Source organism: Amblyomma americanum, chromosome 1 (genome assembly GCF_052857255.1).
Source record: "Amblyomma americanum isolate KBUSLIRL-KWMA chromosome 1, ASM5285725v1, whole genome shotgun sequence".
Classification (NCBI taxonomy): domain Eukaryota; kingdom Metazoa; phylum Arthropoda; class Arachnida; order Ixodida; family Ixodidae; genus Amblyomma; species Amblyomma americanum.
In genome coordinates this window covers 443,728,292-443,754,724 of record NC_135497.1, presented here as the reverse complement: position 1 = coordinate 443,754,724, position 26,433 = coordinate 443,728,292, and the positions used below count along the sequence as shown (strand labels likewise).

Below are 26,433 nucleotides of genomic sequence, written 5' to 3'. Positions count from 1 at the left end.
CATGTTGCCGCAGCTAGGAAGTGCGCCATGGCTGCACTCTAGTCTCACTTTTGCACAGCAAGCAAGCACATCGATAATATTTTGGCCCTTTCTGGTGCAAACATCCAACACAGGCACTCCGGAATAATGGCAGAACTGCCATTTGATAGAAGTTCTAGGTGCAGTCAGAGCAGAATGACAAATCGCCAGCATGGTCACGTACTCGCTGTACCTTGTGTCCCCAAGAGCCTCATCTTTCCCTTCTGTGTCTTTAGCGGAAGGCATTGCCCACTGGTAGGTGCCTGCAAGCGCAAGCCTGTTTGTCATCGGAGCATGCTGTTGGTCTCTGGCGCATCGCTCGGTGCAATCACATGCCATGCTGGAAAGAATAAACCACTTGAGTATAGTAATACACCCCAGTGAGCGACACTCGGTGCCACGGACAGCGAGATAACGAACCCTGAAAAGCAGAAGCTTTGCACCAAATGCATGCCCTGAATTTACAACACTGATCTGATACAGCAAATATAACTGAAGTGTCTAGAACCATGCGCATGCATCAGACAGCAATAAAATTTCATATGATGTGATTTTATTTCAGCTCATTCCAGCTGACTAGGTGTGCACCTTCAACACCTCAATTCCTGCGCAAGTTTTCCAGGCTTACTTTCACCAGAAACGAGACGAATGTTGCACAGCAACTAAACTGGGCTTTGAGCGACGTGTGTAGTCTTCATCTGGCAGTTTCAACATTACTGGAAAATCAACCAATACCTCGGCAAAAAGTGAACCACCTCACATGCATATGCAACGCGTTCAGTTCTATTTTGAACATTGCCGAGTGGGGAGAACATCCTTGGCAACTGCCCATTCGCCTCCTTGTGGCCGAGGTCCGGAAGGCAAGCTTACGGACAACAAATTCCAGAGCCCACCACAAGCATTAGGTGATGAATTGAGAGCAAGGAAAAAAAAAAAAAGAAAAGCATACTCAGGCCGATCCGGGCAGTCTGTACCCAACACATGTATCGGATGGCAAACCTTCTGCAGGAATGAAACATTTTCTGTACATGTGCACCACACTTTTGTGTCCACTTGCTAGCTTATTATCATCCGCAAAAGCTGGAACAGCACCTCCTGCGAGTGCGCCAATGCCAGCAGCTGTTAGATCCAGAACGCCTGGATGAAACTTGTGATCGTGTGACAAAAAATGGAGCCCTTCATGACTCAGGCTTTCCCCATCACCTTTTAGTCTCATCATGTGCACTCTATACTTTTACTCTTGCACTGCAGACGAGGGTTGTGGTAACTTCCTCATTGGAACACCAGGTATATGTGACGCTGTGCATCTCTAGAGTGCTTTCCATACAGGTGCTCTCGTAACCATAATGGGCTTTTTTCTTTATGTGAGGGAGAGAAAAATTATTTTTCCCTACCACAATAGGCACATCACACGAGGAGAATGGCATACTTTGGTGCACAGCCAGAATAGCAGGTGTGCCTTTATGAACGCAAATATGGCAACAAAGAAAATATAGTACAGTGCAATGCTTTCAAGTTTTTTTGCCAGGAACAAAGCAATGTCAGTGGTGCAGGGCTGACTTGCACCAACACTGAATACAGCGATAACAACCAAAGTGTTTTATTTCTCCTATAGAGCACCTTCAGAAATTACAACTGATTGAAAACTTCAGCTGAAGTGGTAGTACAATGAAAAACATGCATAGCACACTACAGAGCTTGTTTATCCTGAGGTTACTTACCAGGGACAGCAAGCAGAAAAAAAAAAAAAAATTGGAGGGGTCACTTTAAGCTCCGCCTGAAAGGTATGACGCGATAGCGTTAATGGATTAATTAATGCCCATAAACAGTGGAACCTCGATTATGCGTAAGCCGGTCATGCAACGACCCACATTTTATGACGAACTGAAGCAAGCCCGGCAAATCTCCCACAGAGATAATGCATTAAAAGCCTCCATACACGACGGAAAATTTCATACGATGGCCAGCGGGAACCGTCCGGGATGAGAGACGCTGGTGGGGCACTTTATTGGCAGACGTGACATCAACAAAGTTGGCTCCAGACCGGAATCAAGAAGGAGACGTGCGTGCAACAATGCGATCGAGCGCATGATGGGCTGTAATGACGGTTCTGCTGACGGCTTGGACTCCACGCGTGCGACCTGCGGTCGTCGGTGCGAGGCGCCTCGCCTGGCCCGTTTTTCCATGTGCTTTGCTGACAAAGGCGCTAGGAGAATCAATGTATGTTCATACCAGCATGAAGTTATTGTAGCAGCGGTAACAAAATTACACAATTCTATGATCACTGGCGGCTAGTGCGGAAGCACTTTCCGCTGCGGCTTCAGTCCGGACCATGTTATGCCTAGGGAAACCGAGTGAGCCAGGAGCAAGTGGTACGCTGTCACGCAGAGGGCTGCACATCGCTGCAGAAAGCTTGCCGGTGGCACATACGCGTCGCAGGCAAACATCGTGTCTTCTTTTTTTTCCTTTGTGATGCGAATTCCTAACACAAACACTGCTGTCTGCTGCTGCAGAGTGGCAGCGGTTCTAGAGGTCTGAGCAGAAAGACATTTCACTGGCATGGTCGTACTGTGTGCCGCGAAACGTCTTCGAAGACTCGTAGCAGCCATATTTTTGGTGCGTCGTCCAAATCATCGTTGTTTTTGAGGTGCTTGTGACGTCTACTTAACGCACAGGGACAGGAACACACATGTGCCTCATCTAAAGCCGCCTCTTCAATGCTGAAAAGCCTGGCTGCGTGCGGTCTGAGAACTAATGACCATGTAATCCTCACAGAACGAAACGGGCGCTTTTATAGCACGCAGGGAAAAGAACTTTTAATTTTGAAAGCCAGAGTAGCGGACGCGTTTAATTATTATGCAAATGCGTTACTTGTGCGAGATTTTAGATTACAGGATGCTCGGATCGAATGACGGTTTCACGTGGTCCCCTGAAAGTCGTATAACCAAGGTTCTACTGAATGCGGAATTGGCAGGCAGGTGCTGCCACCGGTGGGGCTTGTACGGCCCAGGTTGCCCTTCCCAAGAAAATTCTCGCGACCAATCATTAATTTAACTGCCAGCTGCCATGGTGGTCAGTTTGCTTACAATCCAGTAGGTAGGATGTGATGACGCCACAAGGTCACGACTAGGTTGTTTTTCAGGGAGTTTTCGCTCACAACACCAATGGTGACGGCAGATTTTCTGCAGAACGGGAGCCTTAATGCTATCGTGTTAGAAAATGAGGGGACACTTAAGCTCCGCCTATAAGGGTGTGATGTGATAGCAGTCAGTCAGCACACACGGACACTGTTTCCATATTATGTGAAAGGCGGCATAACATACACATAAAGGTCCACTTTAACCAAGCCATATGGATGTGCCTACATGGCCTAGGGTTAAGGGTTCAATTCCAGACTAATTACCTCAATTTTCTTTTCAGTGCAATTCATTTACTTTATATACACACCTACACGTCCTAACTTCTAATCACCAGTTTTCCAATATTTTATTCACTTTTCATTCCACAGCTCCACTGCAACGTCATGACCCTCTAGATCAATCCAACTTTTCCACACACACCAGCGACGACGACTATGCCGGGTTCTCCACTGAACGGGACGGTTAATGCTAACATGTTAAAAAGAAGAAATCTGCAGCTGCATAGCACAAGGGCTGCAGTACCTGCTGGTCTACACAGTCACTTTTTGACTGTTTATTATCCAGAGATTGTAACCAAAGCAGTTAGGTCACTGCACTTGTAATACAAATAATGATAAAATGAACAGAGTCGCTTGCACTAATTCCTGGATGTTTGATTTAAGCATACGTTAAGAAATATAGTTCGCACACTAAACTAGGCGGTAATGGAAAACATTTATTACTTGTAAAAAAAAAAAAATGAAAGGGGGGGGGGGGGGGACAAACTTAGGGCAGGATTTTTAGCTTAGCCCATCCTCTCATTCTTTTATTTGTCCCCCGAGTTTGCCCTTCATTTTTTTTCTTCCATTGTAGCACTGCAAAACAGTGCTGCAAATTCAAAAGAGGTTTATGAAGACATAAGGGTGCAGTGCCAGTTCAAAGCCACTTCATTCATGACTCCAGTCTGGAAGCTCTATTGGGCTTCCTTCTTTAGCTTGCACTCCAGGTGCCAGCTTCCTTAAAACCCTGCGTGAGAATCACTGGCAGCCACTCCCTCAGAGCAGCGCAGACGCAGTGAGAACATACTGCCACAAAGTGAAGGTGGAAGCTCACAGACACAACAAGATGTGATTTAAAATTCAAGCAGAAGAAACCTCTGAAGTCGCTCTGGTATTGGCAGCAGAGGCACAACGGTGGGCAGGTGTTGTGCACCAAGGTATCGCCGTACAGCACGCCGTCCCAGCTGTGCCAGTGGTCGTGGCGAGCAGCAAACGGCAAGGAGCCGTGTCCGCAGCTTGTTGTCGCGTGCAAGCACAGCTGGCAGCTCACCATCACGGTCCCTCAGTTCAATTTGCCCCATTCCCCGCAGCAGCAGTTCAAAGGCCTTTTCATCATCTGCAGATTCCAGTCCAGCAGCAAGCAGCACAGCAATGCGCCCCAGGGGCACCATGCCGCCATAGTTGCGCACGTCCGGAGATGCGTTGTGTTCGAGAAGAATGCGCACCGATGGGTAGTTGCCCTGCGTACAGACACCAGAGATGTTTGCAGACTGTGACTGAAACTCAAGCACTGCCATCACTGACGCATTTTCCCGGCTGTTCAAAGTGCACTCCTCTGCCGGTTGTCTGTTGGCACGGCATCCTGTCTTTTGCCAAAGTTCTTGCTGATGTGTATCTGATACTGTCAGAAATAAAAGGCTTCACCTGTTCTCACCCTGCTACTTAGAGGCTGCCCCTGCCTCATCATGCCTACCACGGAGGAGGCTCAGTCAAGGCTATGGCATTCTGCTACCAGTCTGTGGGTTCAATCCTCAATTCGATTGAAGTGAAATGCAAAAACACTTTAGTGAGATTTCACTCCAGATTAATGGGACTAAAACTAAGCATTTCAATTCAGTGCAAATGAATAATCAGATCAACTATAACCCTTCTTTTTTGGTGCAGGAAGCTGCATTCTTAGCTGGAAAATTCACAATTCGACAAAAAGATCTGACTTGCACTATAGTAGCCAAACTTGTGACGTGATGCTTGATGTCGCAAAGCTGCACTCCATAAAAGGGCTGACTTTGTGTAATGACACCACTGGAGCATTTTGATGTTTTTTATACTTTGTATTCTATTAATCACAAACTGTTTCAAAATAATCAGCGTAAGTCATTAACAAGTTCGTTTAACCGCACCCTGAGCGCTCTCATCTCTTGGAAATAATTTACGTGTTGCACCAAATGAACTTGCCTTGCTCAAAATCACCACCACTTGCAGTGCAGAAAAACGTACCATGATTTGCCAGGAGTGCTTGGTATTTAAGCAATTCTTTCTTCTAAAACAGCTCCACTACCAATGGCATCTGTACATCTAGCTTTTTTTGAAGGTACTATATGGGTCAAAACTCTTTATTTTTAAGTTTATATCCCCTTAAAGAGCCAGAGGTGGTCAAGGTTAATTTGGAGCCCTCCACTACAGTGTGCCTCATAGCCCAGGTGTAGCTACGGCATGTGAAAAGTCAGTCAAATTAGCCTCCCCCATTACAAAAAGCGATAGTGGGACATAGCAGATGCCAGCGTGTGGTGCAAGTGCTCCTCCCATCATCTTGTTTTACAGTTTGCTCTGCAGCATGTGTTTTGCATGCCTTTTCTTTCTGAAATTTTCTTCAGATGCAGGAGCATAGCACAAAGAGTGGACGCTGTTTCTCAGAGAGCTCCTTCTACACCACTATGGTTCAATTGCATGTATCATTGTGCCCTTGAATCTATTTCATCCCAAGACTCGTGTCGCCTCATGTTTCTTCCTCTTGTCCTGTGTTTCGCGCTCCTTAAAGATGAATGCAACCCAACTCGCCCAGTTTTCTGTTCTCGTCAACCACATTTCTTGTACAATGGGCTCTTTTCCTTCTGTAACCTATGGCCTTCATAACCCAGCGGTGGTGACCGCTCTAATAGCAATGTGTGTGTGCAGAGCAAGAACGGCATCTTGGCATGCAAGAAACCAACAGTGCCCTTCCGACGTCCAAGTTTTGTGTGGTTGGCTGCAGCCCTCCCCTGGGCACACGAGACGGTTGTGCCGTATCCTTTGCTCTGAGTGGTGGAGACAGGCACGTTTCTACAGGGTTTGCCTTCGCGTCCACTGCGGGCATGCAAGGAATGAGCAACACCAACTCCGGCTTTACGCGGACTGGTCCAAGACTGCGGACCGCGTAACCGAGTTTTTGTGGAATACCGTGCGGCCTACGAATAGCGCTCGTGTTTCTTCCTCTTGCCCTGTTTCGCGCTGCTTAAAGATGAACACATTTTCTAATGCACAATCCTCTTTTCACACTTCCTTCGAGTGCCACACCAAAATGCAGATAAGGTAGTGTCACACCAACAGTGCTAGTTATACAAACAATTCACCCAGCCAAATTTCTGAAAAATCGTACAGTAAAAGCTCGTTAATTCGACACAGACGGGACCGCGAAAAATTGTCGAATTAACCGAATGTCGAAATATCGAATGAACCACAAAAAACATGAAATTTGCCCCAGCATGACATACCTTTATTTGGCAAAGAAGTTTGTTATCGTCGTCTGCTTTTTCGGGCGAATTTGAGCGGCTACAATAGCTCTAACGTCAGAGCGTGAAACACCATCCTTCAGCACCTTCAATATTTCCACTTTCGTGGCTAGGTCCTTCGCCTGGTTGTACTTCGGCCGCTTTGCCGGTGTCGCCATCGGAGCAGGACGCGATGGCGAGGCGCGCAGGCACGGCGCGCTACGCACTCGAAAAACAGCACAGTAAACACGCTGGCAAAGCACGCAAAATCCAGAAAAGGCGTGTTAGGGTTCAATAACCGCGATCGTAGCAGCAAGAAACACGGGGCAACGACGACACACGCCAAAACGAGACTTGCTGAAGATAGGGTTAACACGACAACTGAGCACGACTGCAAGACGCAACGAATCACAAAGAAAGACACCGGGCGCTTCGGCCACTGCTAACCTTGCTTCCCTCGCCCTCTCTCGCACTGCTGATGACGATGACCGTACGGATGGCCTACGCTACATTTTTTTTCTTTTCCAACTTTACAGTAGCGCCGCTCTTGGCGGGCCGTGGAACTAGGTCGAATTAACCGATGGGCGGTAAAATTTGTCCGAATTAACGAGAGTTTTGCCCCATAGACTCCTATATATAATTGTAGGGACCATGCGTGCAGGTCGAATTATCCGATTGTCCGAATTAACGGGGGTCGAATTAACGAGCTTTCACTGTATTCACACAGTAAAAGCTGGCAGCTGCAATGGTTACTCATCTACAAGTACTCTCAGCATGGCTATTTCAGGATGGCATCGCAGCAGCTCAACTGGTCCCACCTTCCTAGACAGCAGCAAAAGCAACAGTAAAAATGGAGCACATCTGCATGTGACAACTTAAATTATCCAACAAGACAAACAATCAAAAGGAAAACAACAAAAACAGAACATCAACAAAGGACATTTTGCTATTATTGCATTTTCAGACAAGTAATGTGGACTTGCATTGGTTGCACAGGTTCAAATTTATTCAACGCATGCAAAAGACATTAACTTGAAAGGGGCTCTGAAAGGGGTTCTCAATAAAGCTGTGGTATGCCAAGCATGTTAAAGGTCGTTGCTTCACAGATATCCACCAGCAAGAATTTTTTTAATGCACTTTGTAGAAGCTGAGTTATCGTTAGTAAAAATTTGGATTTCCGCATCTTTCCCTCTCCTCTCGTCAATTTTTGCACGCCGAAGTCTCAGTGCTCCTGCACTGCCTCCACCCACTCGGCCCCTCCGCTACCTCAGCTGGCTGTCGATGCGCACGACAATCCCAGTTTCCTGATCCGCCGGAGTGGCTGCGGACATGCTAGCTGAGTGACGTCTCAAAGAGTTGGCATGACAAACCAATGATATCCCCCAGATGCTGACGTCACTTGTATGACAAGACATGCCAGGTTTCCAGGTTTCCAGGTGTGCCAGGTTTCGGGCAAAGGCCCGGCATTACTGGTCACCGCGAGGTGCAAAATAGCGAATTTTTAAAAATTTATTGTAAATTATCCGCTTGCTTTTGAGGTCTTGTACGCGGCACGAGTGCTCAGTGGCCTATACTCAATATAATGCAAGCATTGTTTAAAAGAACTTCTATTTGGGCTAGATGGTTCATTTCGATCCAGAAAGGAAAACAGTAGCGCCGAAAGACACACAGACACAGTAGAAGAACGACGTAGGACGAGCGCTAAAATGCAAGCATTTTATAGCCAAACCCAAATACTCTTTTCAGGGACCCTTTAACGCTAAAATGATCAAAAACTCAATGAGAAATATCAACACTGCATTGCTGTGTGAACTAATGCACTCAGATTGAAAAAAAAAAAGTACGTAAATTTGTTAGTGCCACCTTGATTCTATACACTGAATTTTTTTTGGCCTTCTGTCTCTCTATACTGTACTGCTGCTCAGGAGACTTTGTAGCCCCTATATCTGTTAAGTGACAGGTAGAAAGATAGAAATCAGTGTGATATTCAATGAGAATATGCATTTTGAGCCCACGATAGCAGAGAAAACAGTCAGAACAGTAAGAAAATCTTTCAAAATAATTTTTCCGCAAAATGTGAAACACAGATCCATTGAAAATTAGTGAACAATCGCACATGTGCAGCCTGTATTTTTTTTCTTCATACAGCAGCCTCAAAACATTGCCAAGCACTTCTAATTGTAAGTACAACCTGTTGGGAAAATTTTCACTTGAAACTTGTACTAAAGCTCAAATTTGTAAATGAGAACACAGCATGCATTCAGTGCGTCACAAAGTGACACATGGCGTTAAGGGGTTTCAAACTAGGGGCATGCGATTGTCAAAATTTTGGCTGCAAAGCGAACATGAATAGTTAAGGCTGGTTGTGCATCGAATAATTTCAAGTAACAATACTGGTAGTTAAAACTAAAGACAAAAGATTTTCCATAAAACGTGGCTATAAAAAGGAACCGAGATATTGCAAACAAATTTTTGCCTTCACCCTTTATCAGCAAATTTATTATACCTGCAAGCCCTGCCAGGCATTAAATAAGGGAGGGCAAATCATGTAGTAATAGCCAGAGGTAGGCAAATGCCCTCATTTTTGCTTTGCCCCCCTCACCATTAAATCCTTGGTCCTTCCTCGCCCTCATTTTGTGAAATTCCCTAGCCCTCCCCCCGCCTTTACCCTCACTTTGTCTGCCCTTCCTCACCCTTGTCCTCACAGTCAGCACTTCTCAAGTTATTTTTCCTTGTTGCAGGTGTTCCGGTGAAACTGAGTCGTGCTAGGCGCTATTTTTCACTGCGTCCACTTTCGCCTGTGTCGAGGCGCATGGATCTTGTTTAACATTCCGAAGTTCTCAGTAGTAAGCGAAGGCCATAAGAAATAACACATGGATTATGCTCAAGTTGTAGCCAATCACTGAGAAAAGTTGGGTCAGCCTGCTGCTTCCGGCAGTGGGCACAATGAACAGTGCAGGGAGAATCGGGCCTGTAGAAAGCGCCGAAAAATGCTTCTCACGACCGTCAAAGTAACCAATCAGAAGTGAGTGGTGGGATAAAGTCAGCCACAAAATTCTTGCGGCTGCTGGTAGAATAGACACTACCATAACCAGTCAAGCCGATCTAGCCACTGCTGCCCACTCCATAAGTTTTGAGGGGGGAGAAGCGACAAACTACTACGCCCCCAAGGAAGGAGGTTCAGACTGCTGATCGGCGACAGAGGTCACGCCTGATTAGCTGCTGACCAAAGGCGTGGGGCATAGGCGGAAAATCGAACAATAAAAAATTTCTACCCTGAATCAAGTTGCAACAAATATCATGCACAGAGCTTAAAGGGGCCCCGAAACACATAATCAGTGCATTGTTTTGCCTCTTGGTTGCATAAAATGAGTTATAGTGATGCTATTAGCATCGGTCGTACCGCGTATACTGCGGTTTTTATTTTAATTAGCTCGCAAAAACAAATTTGTGGCGCTGACGGTGTCACCATACAGTGGCGGTTTTTAGCAGCGGGTATGACATCACTTAGTGGGTGCTTGATGAATGGACAAATAGCAAATATGCTGCAAATTGTGTTAATAACTAGAGATAAATTTTGCAAGTTTTTGTGTTTTATATTACACTAACAAAACCAACTTGTTTGTCTTAGATAAAAGCGCTGTAAAGCAAGTAAAACAAAAATACACCACCAGAGGCTCTGGCAACTTTTTGCATCGAAGGACTTTGCGCTTTTCTGCAAACATCCTACGACCTAGCACACAACACTTATGGCTACGCTCTATGCATCTCAGAACAGCTTTGCAGAATCGATCTGATTGAGCCATTGCACAAAGTTCGTTTCGGTCCCGAGGAAGGATGTAAAGAATAAAGCCGTTCGTTTCACATTTAGCAGTGCACATCGTCAGCTTGTGGAGGATCACCGGGTGGCGGCGCCAGATGGCGCCACGTTCCCGTCAACAGCGGGCGCCCCTTGCTCGCCATGACCAACCAGCGCGCTAGAAACGACGGGCAATGGTATGCGGTAAGCAGTAGTGGTACACGCTATGCTAAATGTGTCTGATATCTTGCACAGGCCATCGCACCGTCGCAGTATCTCGCGCTCGAGTTCGGATCCAGTTCGGATCGCGTTCGGGTCCATAAGTCAGGGAACGTCACTTATCAGTGTTCCCTTCCGCACCATCGGCGTGACGATGAAGCATCGCTGGGTCAGCTGGGCGTTCACATGGTCGTTGAAGCCGTGCAAACGGCGCTGCCAGCCTTGGCAAGAACGAGTTACAGAGAACAGGCAACCATGGAGTGCAAACTTCTGCCACGTGCTCCGATAGGCTGTTTTGATTGGTCGCACTAAGTGTCGTCATTGGGAGAGTGAAGTAGGAATGGGAAGCTGCGCGGAAATCGAGCCGAGGGCAGCATTTTGTTTGCTTGTATTTTTAAATTTCTTCATTGAATATCTCCCGTTCCTATGCATCGATTCTTGTAATCCTTTTTGATTCAGCATCTGTGTGACAAAGAATCCATCTGAAGTGTAGCCGGCATCAGTTCAAGCAGTGTTTCTCAGCCCCTTTAAGATAACGTGATTTCCGAAAGGCGAAGGTGTGAAGCACACACAACTGAGGAATTACACTTATAGAGATAAGACAAAAGACAGGGTATGGTGAAATTAATTAAAATACAGGTAATACCAGTGAAATGGCTGAAAAAGATTTCTAAATGTACACAACGTTACGTGATTGAAAGAACCAATACAAAAGTACAAAATGAGATACGGACAAAGAAAGAGCTTGTGAAAGCAAGAGGCAGCGGTGGCTTATTTGTGGAGAGGCAAGGTTCAGTCACAAGGAGCGCCCCAAAGTGGAAATGCTCGCTGCAGGGTTGATGGGGTGTCACAGATGCCGGTAAGTTTGGGCTGTGCATCTTCAGGACCGCCGTCATCCCACTCAACGTACCAGACCCAGACCGGAGGCTCGCTTGCCCGCCATATCCCTGTCTGGCTTCGCATGCATCGAACGTACAGACTTCCTCCAAGCAATCTTCCCGGCTCCTGTTTTTCCCACTGCCGAGCACTTGTGATAAAGAAACTGACCTAAAGGAACAACACAGAAACACAAAAGCTAGACCTCGAAAGGGATGCGAAGAGACCACAGGAGAGGCAAGTCACATTGAGACGCGTGTGGGCCACAGCTGACTTTCAACTGACCACTTATTTCACAGAGCAAGGAACGGAACAGGTACAGCGTGAAAGGGCATGACTGCACTGGGGCGAGATCTAACCATCGATGACATTAGGCCACCCTTTTTCTCCAGCAGTCAGTTGGAATGCGTCCTTTCTTTGCCTTTTTTTACCCAAAGCCAGTTTCTTCGTCTTTGTTGCCTTTGGCGACAAATGGCGGATACTCGCTGGCCGTGCTTCATGTTGTAAAAAGCTTGTTTGTCTGCGGGTTCGGGAAAATCGTCCCAGGAAAAAACGCCTTGAGAAAATACGTCCCCATTTTCAAAGTAGAAAAAAATGTCCCCAGATGGGTGGCCACCAAACGTTCGTAACCCCCAGTGATCTGAGCATCTGCCTCGCATGCGAGAGAGAGTGCCACCTGGTACCCACCGGTTTCCTAATGAGTACCAAGCTTTCCCCTGGCCTGGAGCTTGACATACCTTACGTTATGTGCATTAGCGGTATGCAGTGAACTTTAAATTCGATGTTTGTCCCTGTATCGATTTAAACAATGTGGTATTTATTTTCAGAACGGAAACCGTCAAGTCGAAAGAAGGAGGCATGAAGCTTGCCTTGGTGGTTATTATATGTGCATGAGGCAAAAATACATTGCCTTTGACACCTGCTAGAGCTCTGCTAAAAGTAATGGCTGCAGAGGTGCTTTAATTGTGTCCAATTCCAAGAGACTAGGGCCAGCAACTGCCCGAGATGTTTGGATACATATGTTTCAGGTACCTACAGGTAGGTAAACACAGCTCAAAACATGGTAACTTTTCAGTGACTGCCTCCCACTTACCCCGCTGCAATGTGGAGCATCCACTCGAACACTCTTGATGGAGGGCACAGGACCAAAAATCAAGCAACTCTTTATGCTACAGTGATTACATCTATCGGCATGAAAGTGACAAAACAACGAACAGATAAGGTGCGTCCACACAGAAAAAATGATGGTGGTGGAAAAGGAGTGGCCGAGGGCAAGCGTGTCTCTGGATCATTCGGCACTCCAACTAAATCCCCGGCTGATGTGCTTTGTGGTGTGGTTTTTCTTGGCATCACCTGTAGAGCATGACCATGGTGTGATCTGGTACTGCAAAAACTTCATGCTTGCATCTATTCTCAAAGTCAAGACAATTTTCAATAAAGAAGGCAATTTTCTGTCAAGTGTATTCACAAACAATTCATTCTTCGCATATTTTTCCTTTGGGGACTTTTTTTTCCTAGAGGGTGCTTCCTCTGGGGACTTTTTCTCCGGAGACATTTTTTCCTACACCTGTTTGTCCGCAGCCACCACTCTTTACTAGAAGCATCGTGTTCACTGGAGCCCGGGAGAGCCCTGCACTTTGTGTCTTTGGTTGTGAAGCAGTGCCCCGGTGATATACGGGCAACAGGGTTTTCGGTGTAACTTGTGCGGCCCCTCTCTTGTAGCTGGCTTCCTGTCGACCAACTGTACAATGTCGCCAGCTTGGTAACCTGGCACTTTCCTTTGTCGCTTGTGAATACCACAGCATTAGAGTTGTCCTCACACCAACACCCCACCAATGTCCAAGACGAAATTCACTGATTGGGCGAGAGATGTCATGTGGCCTTGTGGTGTCATCATACCCTGCCCACCATGGCGGGTGGCAATTGAAGTAATGATTGGTCGAGGGGAGGGGCCACATGATCTTGTGACGTCATCACAACCTGCCCACCGGGTTGTGAGCAACGTAGTTTCTAGACAGCAACCTAGACAGAAGATTGAAATAAAAAACCAGAAAAAAAAAAGTGATATAAGCAAATGTAGGAACAGAGCTCAGAGTGAATGGGCCACGAGGATCACGCAGCCTTGTTTAGTTGTTTTCCTTTAGTCATCATCCCCACGTCCAAGTGTGTCCTAGAATAGACCTCTCCTGGCCTATGTCAATGGCACACGTGTTTCTGGTCTGGCGGGGAAAACATGAAACTTCTGGCAGCGTGGTCTAGCAGGTGTGACACGTACCAAGGCGGCTCTAATCGGGAGAAGAAAGGCTGTGAGACATATGTAGCTGACTCTGATTGGAAGAAGAAAGACGGTGGGGGAACGCATGACACATGTAGAACTGGCTAAGAAGCGACAGTACTATTTTGGCCAACAGGCCACGTCCCCTTTGACATCATGTTGTGTACACCAGGGAGAGGTCTGTGGGCTGCACCCCGAGCAGGAAGCTTACAGAAAACTAAGGCAGGCGCGAACTCTGAGACACACTCACCCTCTCCTCACCACCTGTGCCCTCCCTCACCCTCACATATTTTTCTGCTGCATCAATCCTCCCTACCCTCACCGAGTGAAGCCCTAATGAGGTAAGAACGCCCTCATGAGGGCTCGCCCCCGTGAGGGTGCCCATGTCTGGTAGTAACAGTAATAAACTTTATTCTGTAGACTAATAACTCATTTAAATTTCTTTGGATAACAACTGCATTCTTAGAAAAAAGGTCGAAATCACAGTTTGACTTAATGCTCTTACGACAAAAGGCGCTTACTGCATGCTGATGTGAATACCTTGCTGAAAGAGTCACGTCAGCAGTTGATTATTGGAAGGGCAAGATGCAGGGCACTGCTGGCAAAACGCAACAAGATGGCTTGCAAAACAGACACAAGAGCAGTGACCTGAGCTGCAACATGAGTGGGATGATCCCCTTCCATGCCTCCCTTGCGATGCCCGAAGACTGCGGAATGCTGCCTGAAATGAGGAATTCCGACGACACGTAGTCCGCTTAGCCCTCGCGTAGCAGTTTTTGCCGGACTGCAGGTCCCGTGATGGGCCAAAACGCTGCCGTGCACAGAGGGTGCGAAAATGAAACCATGCCGCTGGATGATGGGGTACGACTGTGCGGACTGGCTTTGATGTGGACATTTCTGTCGTACGCTTTTTCTTGTTCTCTGTGGCCCAACATATGCAGTCTCTGGATTATCAACGATCAAAGCGGTTGCCAAATTGCCGCAGTGCACACAGGCCGTAACCTCCACAAGCCGGGCTGCTTCCGTGTGCGTCGCGTCTCTTAATGTAGTGATCTGAATCAAGAGGATCGATGTGCGTCGCGTCTCTTAATGTAGTGATCTGAATCAAGAGGATCGCTGCCAGTTATGTTCACTGGTAGTTGTCCACTGCATTGAGGCACAATGCAGTGCCGTGTAAAGCTGCACTTGGTTTTCCGACCTGCGAGTGCGCCACGGCGGCTCTCAATGGCCGCCAGCGTATTCATTTTATGTAAGCTCCAGCATTACCGTGCGCTACGAGTCGGTTCTATGACGAAACAGTGAGTAACTAATGTGACAAGTGCGAGATACTGCCGTTTGGAAATGTCGTGATGTTTCACCACAAGCTGAGACAACAGGAAATTTGTAATTTCTGAATATTTAGAAGGATCGAATAGTTCAAAGAGTGAAAGTGCGGTGCGAATCAAACAGTAAATACTGTTCGAGAATTATTGCAAGTTTCGAATATTTGCGCACCCTTAATTAAAACCCATCATTTTAATATGAACATAAAATCTTAGTGATTTGTGGCAAACTAAAGCAGAGACAAAGTTAGTTGCGGCTAGCATATTGCACATATGCAAACTATTTTACGCAACTATAGATAAACTGAAGTCGGCACTGAGTCATAAATAACTAATGAAGTTGTCACATTAAATTTTTGTCAAATAATTTATATTCATTATTCTATAGAGGGGACTATGCCCAAAATGTAATCCATCTTTTGTAGTAGGCCTCAAGTTCCCACAAGATTTTGCAATCCTCTTGGCCAGAACCAAACGAAAGAAGAAATGAGAACCAAATAAAGCAGTATATAAGCTGCTACAAAACTAGCAGTATTTGCTAGCATCTAACAAGCTAAGCACAGTGTAATCTCATTAATTTGAACTTGCTTAATTCAAACTTCCAGTTGAATCGAACTTTCACTTTGGTCATGTCAGCATCAGGTATGTTAAAATGGCTACCCTTAACCTGAACAAACTTTGTGGGTGCCCACTTCAAGCATGAATTATTGAGAGTGGACAGTATATTTTGAGCTTTGCAATTTTATTCTGTAAATATTCAGCATGCAATTCCATTGTATACACTGAAGAAGGACTTCAAGTTGGGCGCACTGAAACAACACGTGTTGGCATAATGCCTACTCTTGAATACTTGACAGACTCCAAGTAGCCTGCTTCAGAGTGTGCGCTTTGAAAGTCACCTCAAATCGTCATGGTCACCAATGCCCAAGCTAAGCTCAGTTTGCCCTCACCTTCATAGCTGCCCAGCTGAGTGGCGTGTCGTGGTTGAAGTCAAGGCTGTCCACATGTGCCCGATGTTCCAGAAGCAGCTGGCAGCAGTCAGCACGGTTCCGAAAGGCAGCCCAGTGCAGTGGTGTGTCCCGGTTCACATCAACGCTCTCTGTGTCTGCGCCTGCTGCCAGCAGCAGAGAGGCACACTGAGGACTGCGCTCCACCGCATGGTGCAATGCTGTCCGGTGGTAGCCATCGTAGCGATTCACCTGCACCAGGCAGCACAGTTGCAACAGAGGGGCCAGTTGTCAATGATCGCCTGGCACCTTCCCCAGTCTGGTCCATTGCACTGTCATGTCTAGGCTATTAACCAACTCACTCACTCTGGCATCACTCACAGCTGCTAGATGGCACAAGTTATTACACAAGAATGGTGCTCGGTGCCTCACCCTTCCCACTGCAGTAGACTCGAGTTGAACAGCACAAACTAAATGAAGCTTGCTTACGAACACTAGGTACGCAATGTCTGTTGGCCCCCCATTGGCCTAATGAAAACAAACTTTGGCAAATTGCAATTCATCATTTTGTTCAACTGTGTCTAGCGAGCGAGTCTTTTCAAGTTCTCTGACTATTCAATCGAAATACCCTGACCACTGAAGGAACACAGTATAGCTGACGATAATGGGCAGTATACATGAACCATTCATAACAAAATTTAGGAAGGCTCCAAATGCTACATTAAAACAGATTTGCTCTTTCTGTTCAAGAGAGTTTATCCTTTTGTTGAACAAACTAAAGCTTCAAGCTGTGACTTAAGAAGTGACTGTTGCTTCTTCTCTTCCAGCTCTTTAATAAATGCGTGTCCACTAAACACCGTGAAAAAGGAGCAGATTTATTGCACAGAAATATTTCATGCCTCCTTATCATCATATGTTATACCCTTAATACCAGTCGGGCATTGCATAATGGGAGAAGAGAAATCATGTAGCATGCGTTCAGTTCATACAAAACATAACTGTGTTCACAGGAAAGTGTCATATGACACCATGACTTAATGCTTACAAAGAAGCTACTTAATGTTGCCATGAAACGTTGCCTAACATGTTCTGCAACTACAGATGCTTGTCACAGTTCAGACACAAAAAAGGCATATTTCCTGCAAGTGGTTATAACTGCAAGTGGCATATTTCCTGCTCACTGGTGAAGTGAACCTTGCTACTAGAGAGTCATGGCATGGCACATTGCTACGAAACACAAGATGGCTTGCAAAATGGGAGGAGCGGCAGCTTTGGCGTGTGAGCCATTTAGCAAGACAAACCCTTCCGCACTACTCCCTCATGACATATAAAGGCGTGGCTCAGACTGTGGAACGACGTCCGAAATGTAATGACCTCAACGGGGCATAGCATGCTTGCCCCTCGAATATTAGTTGCACCATATAGTAAGCTCTGGCCATCATGGTCCGCATACACTGTTGCATTTCAGCAAACAATCCGTGCAGCTATTACGGCAGCAGTTTTTTCTTCTCAGCACAACAAATGCACCTGACTGCTTTGAGCTCTCAGATTTGACAGCTTGTTAAAATTATGCTAACGAATTTTCATGCTACCTTAGTGGTTCACGAAGGTGGTGGTCATGTGATTACGTATGCTTTCACAAGAGTGACCGACAGCTACAGTTAAAGGGACCGACCACTGACCAAAATGTGCCACGAGTTTATGGAAATGAAAAGATCACGCCTCATATTATGAAAACTGAACACTGCAATATCGAAGAAACTAGGGCTTATAATTTTCATTTGGCACTGAAAATGACATAAAGTGCCATTCTGCGGCGAAACTCTGCCATTATTAGAATAGTGCACCATGTGACCACACCTCGGTAAAATATTACTGATTTGTTTTAAAAGCACACTTTTTTTTTTAAGTTCACACCCTCTCCAGTGCGCCTTTCGATGAAAGGCAATGCGCCCTTTGCATCGTCGAAGATGTGGTTTTACATTTTGTCACTAGATGGCGTGACTGTGTCCTGCATTCTCGGATAAAGAAGCAACCACGGTCCACTGAAACTTTCAGCGAGGTGCAAATCACTGTGCCGTAATAGCATTGGGTGTGGAAACTGAAATGGATGCTACTCTATATTAAAAATGTCCATTTACTCTCTGGTGGGTGAGATTTATATTATTCGTCGGTACATGACTGCTGCCAATGTGCAATCACCATCGCTTTCATTGATCGTGGTTTCAAGCATCGGCCTACATAAAAATGGGTGCTCACACTGATCGAAAAATTTCTGGTAAAAATCGTCTACTTACTACGTTTCTAACAAAACCATTGCAGAATCCAGCACCTTAGACAGCAAGCTTTCCGATGCGCCCCAAAAAATTGGGTGGTTAAAATTTAGTTTTCTGCCCCTGTAATGATTAAACTTTCAGGAAAATTTCTAAGTGACACCCCAAGTCCTATAAACAGGGGCGTCATGACTACTCGTTATGCTGCCAGAGATTCTTTCAAGCTTTTAACAAGGCACGCTTTGTTCATTCGAGCACCTTTTTCAACAGTAGCACTGCTGTGGGATAATTACAAGATCACTTTAACAAGAAGTACCAGTTTCTTGTTCCATAGTTCAAATCACAGAGCAACTAGCCTATATTTGTTCCGGTTCAAGGGATAAAACTTTCCAGATGAACAATGATTCTGATCCCATGTCAAGCCAGTGTGGCACCTAGCATGAGAAATCTGAAAGTACATGAATTCTGCACAATTCTAATACCCGCTTTTCCTGCAGGAAAATATTTTTGGATGTATAGCTATGTTCATTGATCTGCACCAGTCCACACTTAGTGAGCAGTGCAGTGTGAGCCGTACAGAATGCAAGAGTATGTTGAATGCTCACTTTGTGGGCAGCAGGAAGAAAGCTAAAATCAATGCAGAATGGATGTCAAGCGTTATGTTCGTGAGAAGCGAAAATGTCATGGCAGTGTGCACAAACTGTGCCCTGACACCTCGCTATACCGTTGCAAATCACCACAGACCATCAATTTAATTTCAGTCCAGCCTTTTCCCTTACTTTGCCACTTTTCCAATGGTATCCCTGACAATTTCCGAATTTCTCTAGGCCCACAAAAATCCCCCGACAATTCCAGGTTTTTCCAGGTTGCTAGACACTGCGGCTTGATGGAACAAGTGGTTATGACTATTATGAACTGCAAATGAGTTCATCACACTAGTGCGAAGTTATATGCAGGCCAAGGAAGGAGCCACACAGTAATGGACAACTTGCAAAATTGCAGGAAAGCTGACTTCCAGGAAGATGTTTTCCAACCAAAAACCCTCGTTCACAGACCACGTTTTCACTTCCTGCTCTGCTGACTGTAGGGCTTAGCGCAAGGAGAGATGAGTCAGTCACCCTCCACTGTATTCTTCTTCGAAAAGGTGAGGGGCCCTGTCCCCTATTCTGTGTGAAACTGAAGCCCCACCGGCCACCACCACCTTTCAAGGTAGAGTGTAAAGGAAAGAAAGGTTCTATTGTGTCCTTTCAACAACTTCCCTCTTATACAGATAAAGGGGCATCTCCCCTCTTCCTTTTCGAACAAGAATGTGAGATTGCGATCTGCAAATGAGAGTTTTTCGTTGGAAAATTTTAGAGGATGCTTGATATTCTGCAAGCTGTCAATTTGCAATGAACTAGCCCAGTCAACATCACTGAGGAAATTCAACTGGCTGATGACCTCTACCACATTAACGAAGTTTTATACCAGTGATGTGAGCTAGACTGCAAGGATTTTAGCAAACAGAAAGCAACAACTCTAGCTAGCAACAAAGATAGATGCAGAAGACAACTGTGGCAAATTGACAAAAGGTGGGATTGCAAAATTTAACATCCCTACACTTAATGCCTACAGACCTCATTCCTATGCAGGTAACCATGGTGCAGAGCAAGGGAGACAATCCCAAGGTGTAGCGGAGGGGACTTTCGTCAGTGCCCTTTGGCACACTTATTAGAGGAGAGGGGTGCCCTGCCCCTCCTAGGGTCGCTGGAGAAAACTTCTGAGTACCACATTCATTTTGCCCTTGCCACCATGCTTAGAAGTTATATATGGCTGCCACAGCCCAGTGTTGCCAGAATAGGTGGAACAAGCCATAACAGGTATACTGCATAGAGCGGCGCTCTTCCAACTGCTCTAGGCTGTCCTCCAGGGTGCTAAGTGCGCGAGGGGCTGCTTAAATGAGTGTCAAAAATTCTTGTTTCCTGTTTCTTGCCAGTGTTAGTTCATATCACGGGTTTGAACTGTGCCAACTATGTAGGGTTTTAAATTGTCACCTGCAATAACGAAGTTGCGAGGGTTCACACACGTGGCATCACAAAGGTGACTGCTGTACTTCAACAGTGGCTGCCATATACCACCCAAATCCGGAGGCATGGAAAGCAGGAATGAGGTGCTCCGGCAAAGCTTCCAGTGACTCGACCTCATCAACGCCTTCCTTTGTGCAACACTCAGCAGCCCTCAGTTTGACCTTTTATCTGACAAGGAGAAGATAAAAGACTGTGCCATTTCCGAATGAGACATGAAGAGGTGGAAAAGGTTCAAGTACAAAGTCCCAGGCAATCCATTGGCTTAGTTTGGAAGAGAAAGGTACAGGCACCCCTTCTGTGCGGTCAAAGACTTTTGCATACGGTACACCTGGCTCGGCCACTTCAAAAAATGCCATTCACTTCCCACAAAGGCTGCTCCTGGCGAAGGTACTGTTATGAACATGGATGTCTGCAGAGACAGGCAGTCCAAATGGTTGCAAGAGACCCCGCAGAAACATGAGACATCTTTCATGGCAGAAACACAGGAGAAGCTGACAAAATCGGTTTGTTTTTCAAGATGCTGGGCAATACGTCTTTTCAGTACTAAGGCGGATTGCACACATAGGAAGGCAACGGAAGAAGCAAGCACATTCCAGTGCTTGTTAGTGCACATGTGAATGGAAACTTTTCCCAAAGTGAAGTCAGAGAAACTAAGCTGCACACTGCCTACTATACAAACAAAAAGGCTTCAGCAACACTGGCAACAAACAGGGCACAAAGTTTTCCAAAAAGGAAAGTGGTCATGCAAAACTGCACTACCTATGGCCAAGTGAAGGTATAGTCAAGCACATTAGCTTGGGATTCTGCCAGCTAGTGCAACCGTTGTCGCTAAGCCCATGGATCAATCTGAAATCTAAGTCATGGTGCACACCAGACCTGTACCAGCTGCTTTTCTCAGCCAACAGTGATTGAGGAGCGGCTACCACCACTTGATATAGTGAAGATACGCTGCGCAAAGCAGTCTTACCACGTACTCTTCTTGAAAGAATAAATCATTCCAGATGATGGCGAGTACAGCTGACACCAATCCTTTTTGAGATCCCTTCTCCTTTGCGACAGGAGTACAAAACATTGGACTCATCTTACCACCTGCACCGGGACTCGCTCCCGAGGTTCCAGACGACTCGTGAGAACAATAGGGATCCCATGAGCATAGCAATGCCAGAGAGTGAACTATTGTGAAACACTATTACAAGTGGAACGGGAGAATCAACTTGTTGGCCAGCCTCTCACACAGGTGTGCACAGCTGGCACAAAACAAGCTGGCCAAGCAGACTGCCACCACCTCTTATTTTTTCACTGCAGGACATTGTGCAGGGTGGATGGTGTCGCCAGTGGCACAACTCTAACACATATGCGCTCCCGTTAGCCAACGGGAATGTTACCGAAGCAGGTCTTGCAGTGGGTGCAAAGTAGGAAAGGTGGAAAGTGGTTTTTCTGTAGTTCTTTTTCCACTAACGTCCTCCTTCTGACATGAAAGCATGCAGTTAATACCAGGGGAGTGACCATGCCAACATGGTCATGTTGAACACATTACTATATGAAGCTTCAGGTAGGCCTAATGAGCTAAAGTGGAAATTCAGGTGAGTTGGTGAACTGCAACAGGATGATGATAAATTTTTATGGCACAAGGGAAGCTTTGGCCAAAGAGCGCCATGGCACAAGGTATTTTTGTCTACAGAAGGTGGGGTCAAAGACTCATTTTCCAAGCATTTCATTCCAGATAAGCCGAGCACCAGGACAGGGGAAAGCTTGCACCCATTTGTATTACTGTTGGGTGCCTGGTGAAACTGGAGATCGAAACCCGCACCTCTCACATGAGAGGTGGATGCTCAAAACCACAACTGCAACATGAAACAACAGTCAGAATTTCCATACACTGCACCACTGATTCAAAAATGCAGGCTACAGGCAATAGTGAATTCTTCTATATGGCAGCCAGGGCAACATGCTCCAGTGTGTGTCCTCTAAAGGCTCAGCTGGTGCAAACATGGCAGCTGAGGCAAGGGAATTGAAAAGCATCGACATTTGCACCGGGAGAACAAGACCTAACATTAACCCAATGAGTCTGCTCAGGTTTCATCACTTAAAAGCACCACTAACTCCAATAACATCACACACTCAAAAGTATAGTCATTCGACCTAATGCAGGTTATCCCTTTTGTTTCTTTGCAAACTGCAGCATACACACAGTGCAGGAGGCTGCACTCGAAAAGCACAGCACAAGCTGGCATATCCCCTCAGACACTGAATGTGCACTGGATTTGCGTAGCAGACACATGAGATGTCAACTGGTCCTGCTGTGTGACAAGCAAAGGGAAGCAGTAAAGCATAGCTGCACACGGCATTCTGAATACTGAAAGCACTGTTAAAAACAAGGGACAGAAACTGGACAGGACTGTGACTGCACAGGCAGGTTGTTCACCGGAAAAGATCCCGAATAAACTTAGCTGCGAGAGTGCTTGTCCTGTCCAATTCAGTATTTAGAATGCCATACCAACCAGCCCAACTGTTATGTACTGGGAACTTTACACTATTTATTTCCACTGGAAGTCCAAGAACCTAAGCAGCAGCCTGCAGGGCTAGTAAGAAATGACATGTGGCAGTGAGGTCAACACGATCGCGCCACTCGCCAACTACTCAGCTCGCACAGGAATGTGGACGCCGTGCAGCATGCAGAGCGCAAAGCAAACTCTGCCAAGAAGAGGGGCTCGGCAGCAATACAACCCTCCGACTGCACGAGGGTGCTGCCAGAGGAAGAAGCGCTCTCACATCGGCGCCCCACTTGAGGAGCAGGGCGACGCTGGACGCGTCGCCCACCATGCAGGCGCAGTGGAGCGGCAGGAAGGTGCCGTGCGACTGGTTGACGTCGGCGCCCTGGCGGATCAGCTCCTCGATGTCTTCCTGCTCGGCCCGCGGCGCCGAGTGGTGGCCGACGCCGATGGCGCGCAGCAGCCTCTCGGAAAGCGTGTACGAGCGTTGCGCGTTCTCCATCAGGTACCACATGGCGCCGCCGCCGACACGCCGGGCCGGGGCGCGCCGCTCGGGTCAACGGCCAGCGAAAAGTCAGCGCGGCTACGCTCACGGCAGAACATGTCCCCGTCACAAAGGTCTTGGCCAGACGACGCCCATCGCCTCCGAGCACGCTGTTCAGGCAGCTGACAAGGCGCCGTCGACTCCGCGAAACGCTCAAGCCCCCTTGGACGGGTAGCTAACGCTGAACCCCTTTAGCGCATTTTCTGCTATCGTGCTCACGATTCGGGACACCTCTCAGATGAGTCACTGGTGCGTTGCAGTCCGCATGATTTTCGATCACTCGCACCTTTGGACGCCCTTCGACTAGATAGGTAGCAGCCGTACAGTACAGCTGCGAGCCCGAAGCAGTCTACAAGATTTACAGCACAGCGCTCGCTTGGATTGACTTGTCTGGAGCAATACTTCAGCAATGTCTGGAGACTCGGTCAACTCGGTCCTTCTCCAGCGTCGTCTGTTTATTTTGTGTTTGTAGGCTTTGGCAAAAGTAATAGGGCCTCAGCTATGTATGGTTGGTTCATAAATTGTCAGGTAAATAAACATCTCAGGCGCTCAAGGTGCCACCGAATGAGAAGCCAGAAATTGAGTTTTTTAAATAATTAATAATTTTTGACCCGTGAGTTTTGTTTTTCAATTTGTAGCATTTTCACACCAAAGCCCCAAAGCATTTTAACTTTATTTCACCAAGCTCACCTAGAGCCACTAGATCCAAGTCATGTTGCGGCCGCAGCAGCTGCCAACGTGGCATTTGTGGCATGTGCGCAGCGGCTTGTGGCGAGCTGTGCGAACGTTCATAGAACGCGTTGTATTTCTATGAACGTTGGCTGCTGTCGAGTTTCTCAGGATTGCTGACTGCCAGGTTAAATAATTTAAGGCAATGTTTGTAGCCTCCTGGGTTTATTCATCATACCGAGCTAGGGAAGAGAGAAGGCCCACACCTCAATATGCTGCACGCATGGAGGAAGGGGAAACAAATTATTTTCCCCTCCTTCCATGACTTTAATAGCAGCCGCTGTGGCCTTCGGTTCGTTACAGACGCGAAAACTGCCGCGGCTGCTTCTGCTGTTTTGCTCTCCGCACTTTGGGTCGGGTTAAGCCGTGGAGTTGATTTCGTCCGTCTGCGGTCTGACTTAGCGTGCCGTGGCGCTTATGTGCACAATGTTCTCGTTTAAAGCAGTGCATCTCGGGCAGCGCGAAAAGGAAAAGAAACGGAACTGAAGGGCGAGTACGCACTACCGACAGCCTAGTTTGGAAAGGGGCGTCCGTAATCGTGTGAATTCTCTCGCTGAGCGCCTCTTGGAAAGGGTCCAAACACGCAAGACTGAACGCCCAGTGTCATCGTCGGAAAAGCGACAGAAGCTTGGTAGCCGTCATGTTTCGCCTGTGTAAACTGTCCGACAATCTAAACATGCCAATGTCAAAGATTTTTTTTTTTTTTGAGTTCCCATCAAATTGGCCGAGCTTGTGCCATATTATAGGGTCAACACTTGCAAAGAAACCCAAGTATGTGAAAAACCACGAAAACAGATTTATTGCATATGAAAAATGTGTATGCCCTTTTTGCCAAACATGAAGCAAATGGAGTTGTCGGCGGGGGCACATGACGCTAGATCTTATTTTTTCCTATTGTGCATGTCTGTCTGATCAATAGAAGGTGTTAGAAATTGCTTTGTGTGTGTTGTCTCCCTTCTAACTTTTTGTGCTGCCTGCCTCAGTACGAACCAACAAGCTCAATTCTCTGCAGTTGCGACATGGTGAGGCCTAGATGAAAAATCTTGTCAATATATGACCAGGGGACCTGTTTGGGCTTGTAAGAGAGCCAGATAACTGCACCTGCCCAGGTGATATCTTTCTTGGGCACTTGTCACTATGCACACTGTTTTGTTTGGAATTTCAGCCTGTGGCTGAAAAGATTCAAGCCATCGCATCGGGTGTGTACAGTATTGTGCGTTTTTATCGCTGGCACTTTCAAAAATTTCCCCGCCTCAACCGCTGGCTCGTTTGCGGTGAAACTGCACACAGAGCTTGCGTATTATGGTAACTTTTGTATCGTAGCAAGTTTGACAATGGTACTTACTTAGTTCAGGCGCACATGATGCGAAAACGTAAGCGCCTACGAGAGATCGGCGAGCCAAAACCCGCAGACGACGCTTTTTCGCTGAGAACCGGCAGTGGCGCCATCTGTTTTCGGCAGCGGAAAGCGTCACCTACAAAGCCGCCGTGGCGAGCGTTGCAAGGAGCGCGGGCCCTTTGAATATGCCGTTCGGCATTTGCGTCTGCTTCAACTGAAGCGCTTACAACATTTTCGGCTAATTTAGCGGAAAAATATCAAAACAACTGATTTAAAGAGGCGAGCCCGCGCTCCTTGCAACGCTCGCCTCGGCGGCCTAGTCGCAACGCTTTCCGCTGCCGAAAACAGATGGCGCCACTGCCGGTTTTCGGCGAAAAAGCGTCGTTTGCGGGTTTTGGCTCGCCGATCTCTCGTAGACGCATACGTTTTCGCATCATGTGCGCCTGAACTAAGTAAGTACCATTGTCAAACTTGCTACGATACAAAAGTTACCATAATACGCAAGCTCTGTGTGCAGTTTCACCGCAAATGAGCCAGCGGTTGAGGCGGGGAAATTTTTGAATGTGTCAGCGATAAAAACGCACAATACTGTATTTACATGCCTGTACCGAAGACAGAAATCAATTCTACAGTTGCAGCGACATTTACATATGTTTACTGTGTGTTTTCCTTTGTTTCACTTGTGATGGTCCTTGCCCACAACTCTAGACCGATGCCGAGGTGCTGCAGGTCTGCTCCTGATTCTGCAAATGCTAGGCACAAGATTTTATCTTCAAAAGCTGTAAACATGGCCCTTCTTAAGCACTGTGTCCAGTAAGCTGTGTAAGTGTTGAAGGGTATTTGGGATAATGGGCACCTTTGCTTGAGCCCAACGCTTTTAGAGCAAATG

General features: G+C 46.7%; 2 protein-coding genes across 2 annotated transcripts in view; both read right to left on the bottom strand.

Annotated features, from left to right (window-relative positions):
• RpL35 (Ribosomal protein L35) overlaps positions 1-26,433 on the bottom strand; it is a 170,538-nt gene that overhangs the window by 140,541 nt on the left and 3,564 nt on the right. The gene's annotated exons all lie outside the window — the stretch shown is intronic.
• Positions 1,603-24,002, bottom strand: LOC144115925 (ankyrin repeat and SOCS box protein 8-like). The gene is made up of 3 exons (XM_077650555.1): positions 23,213-24,002; positions 16,105-16,353; positions 1,603-4,656 (listed from the first exon to the last, which is right to left on the bottom strand). The coding sequence occupies exons 1-3, from the start codon at positions 23,444-23,446 to the stop codon at positions 4,270-4,272; spliced, it is 870 nt and encodes a 289-aa protein (XP_077506681.1). The 5' UTR covers positions 23,447-24,002; the 3' UTR covers positions 1,603-4,269.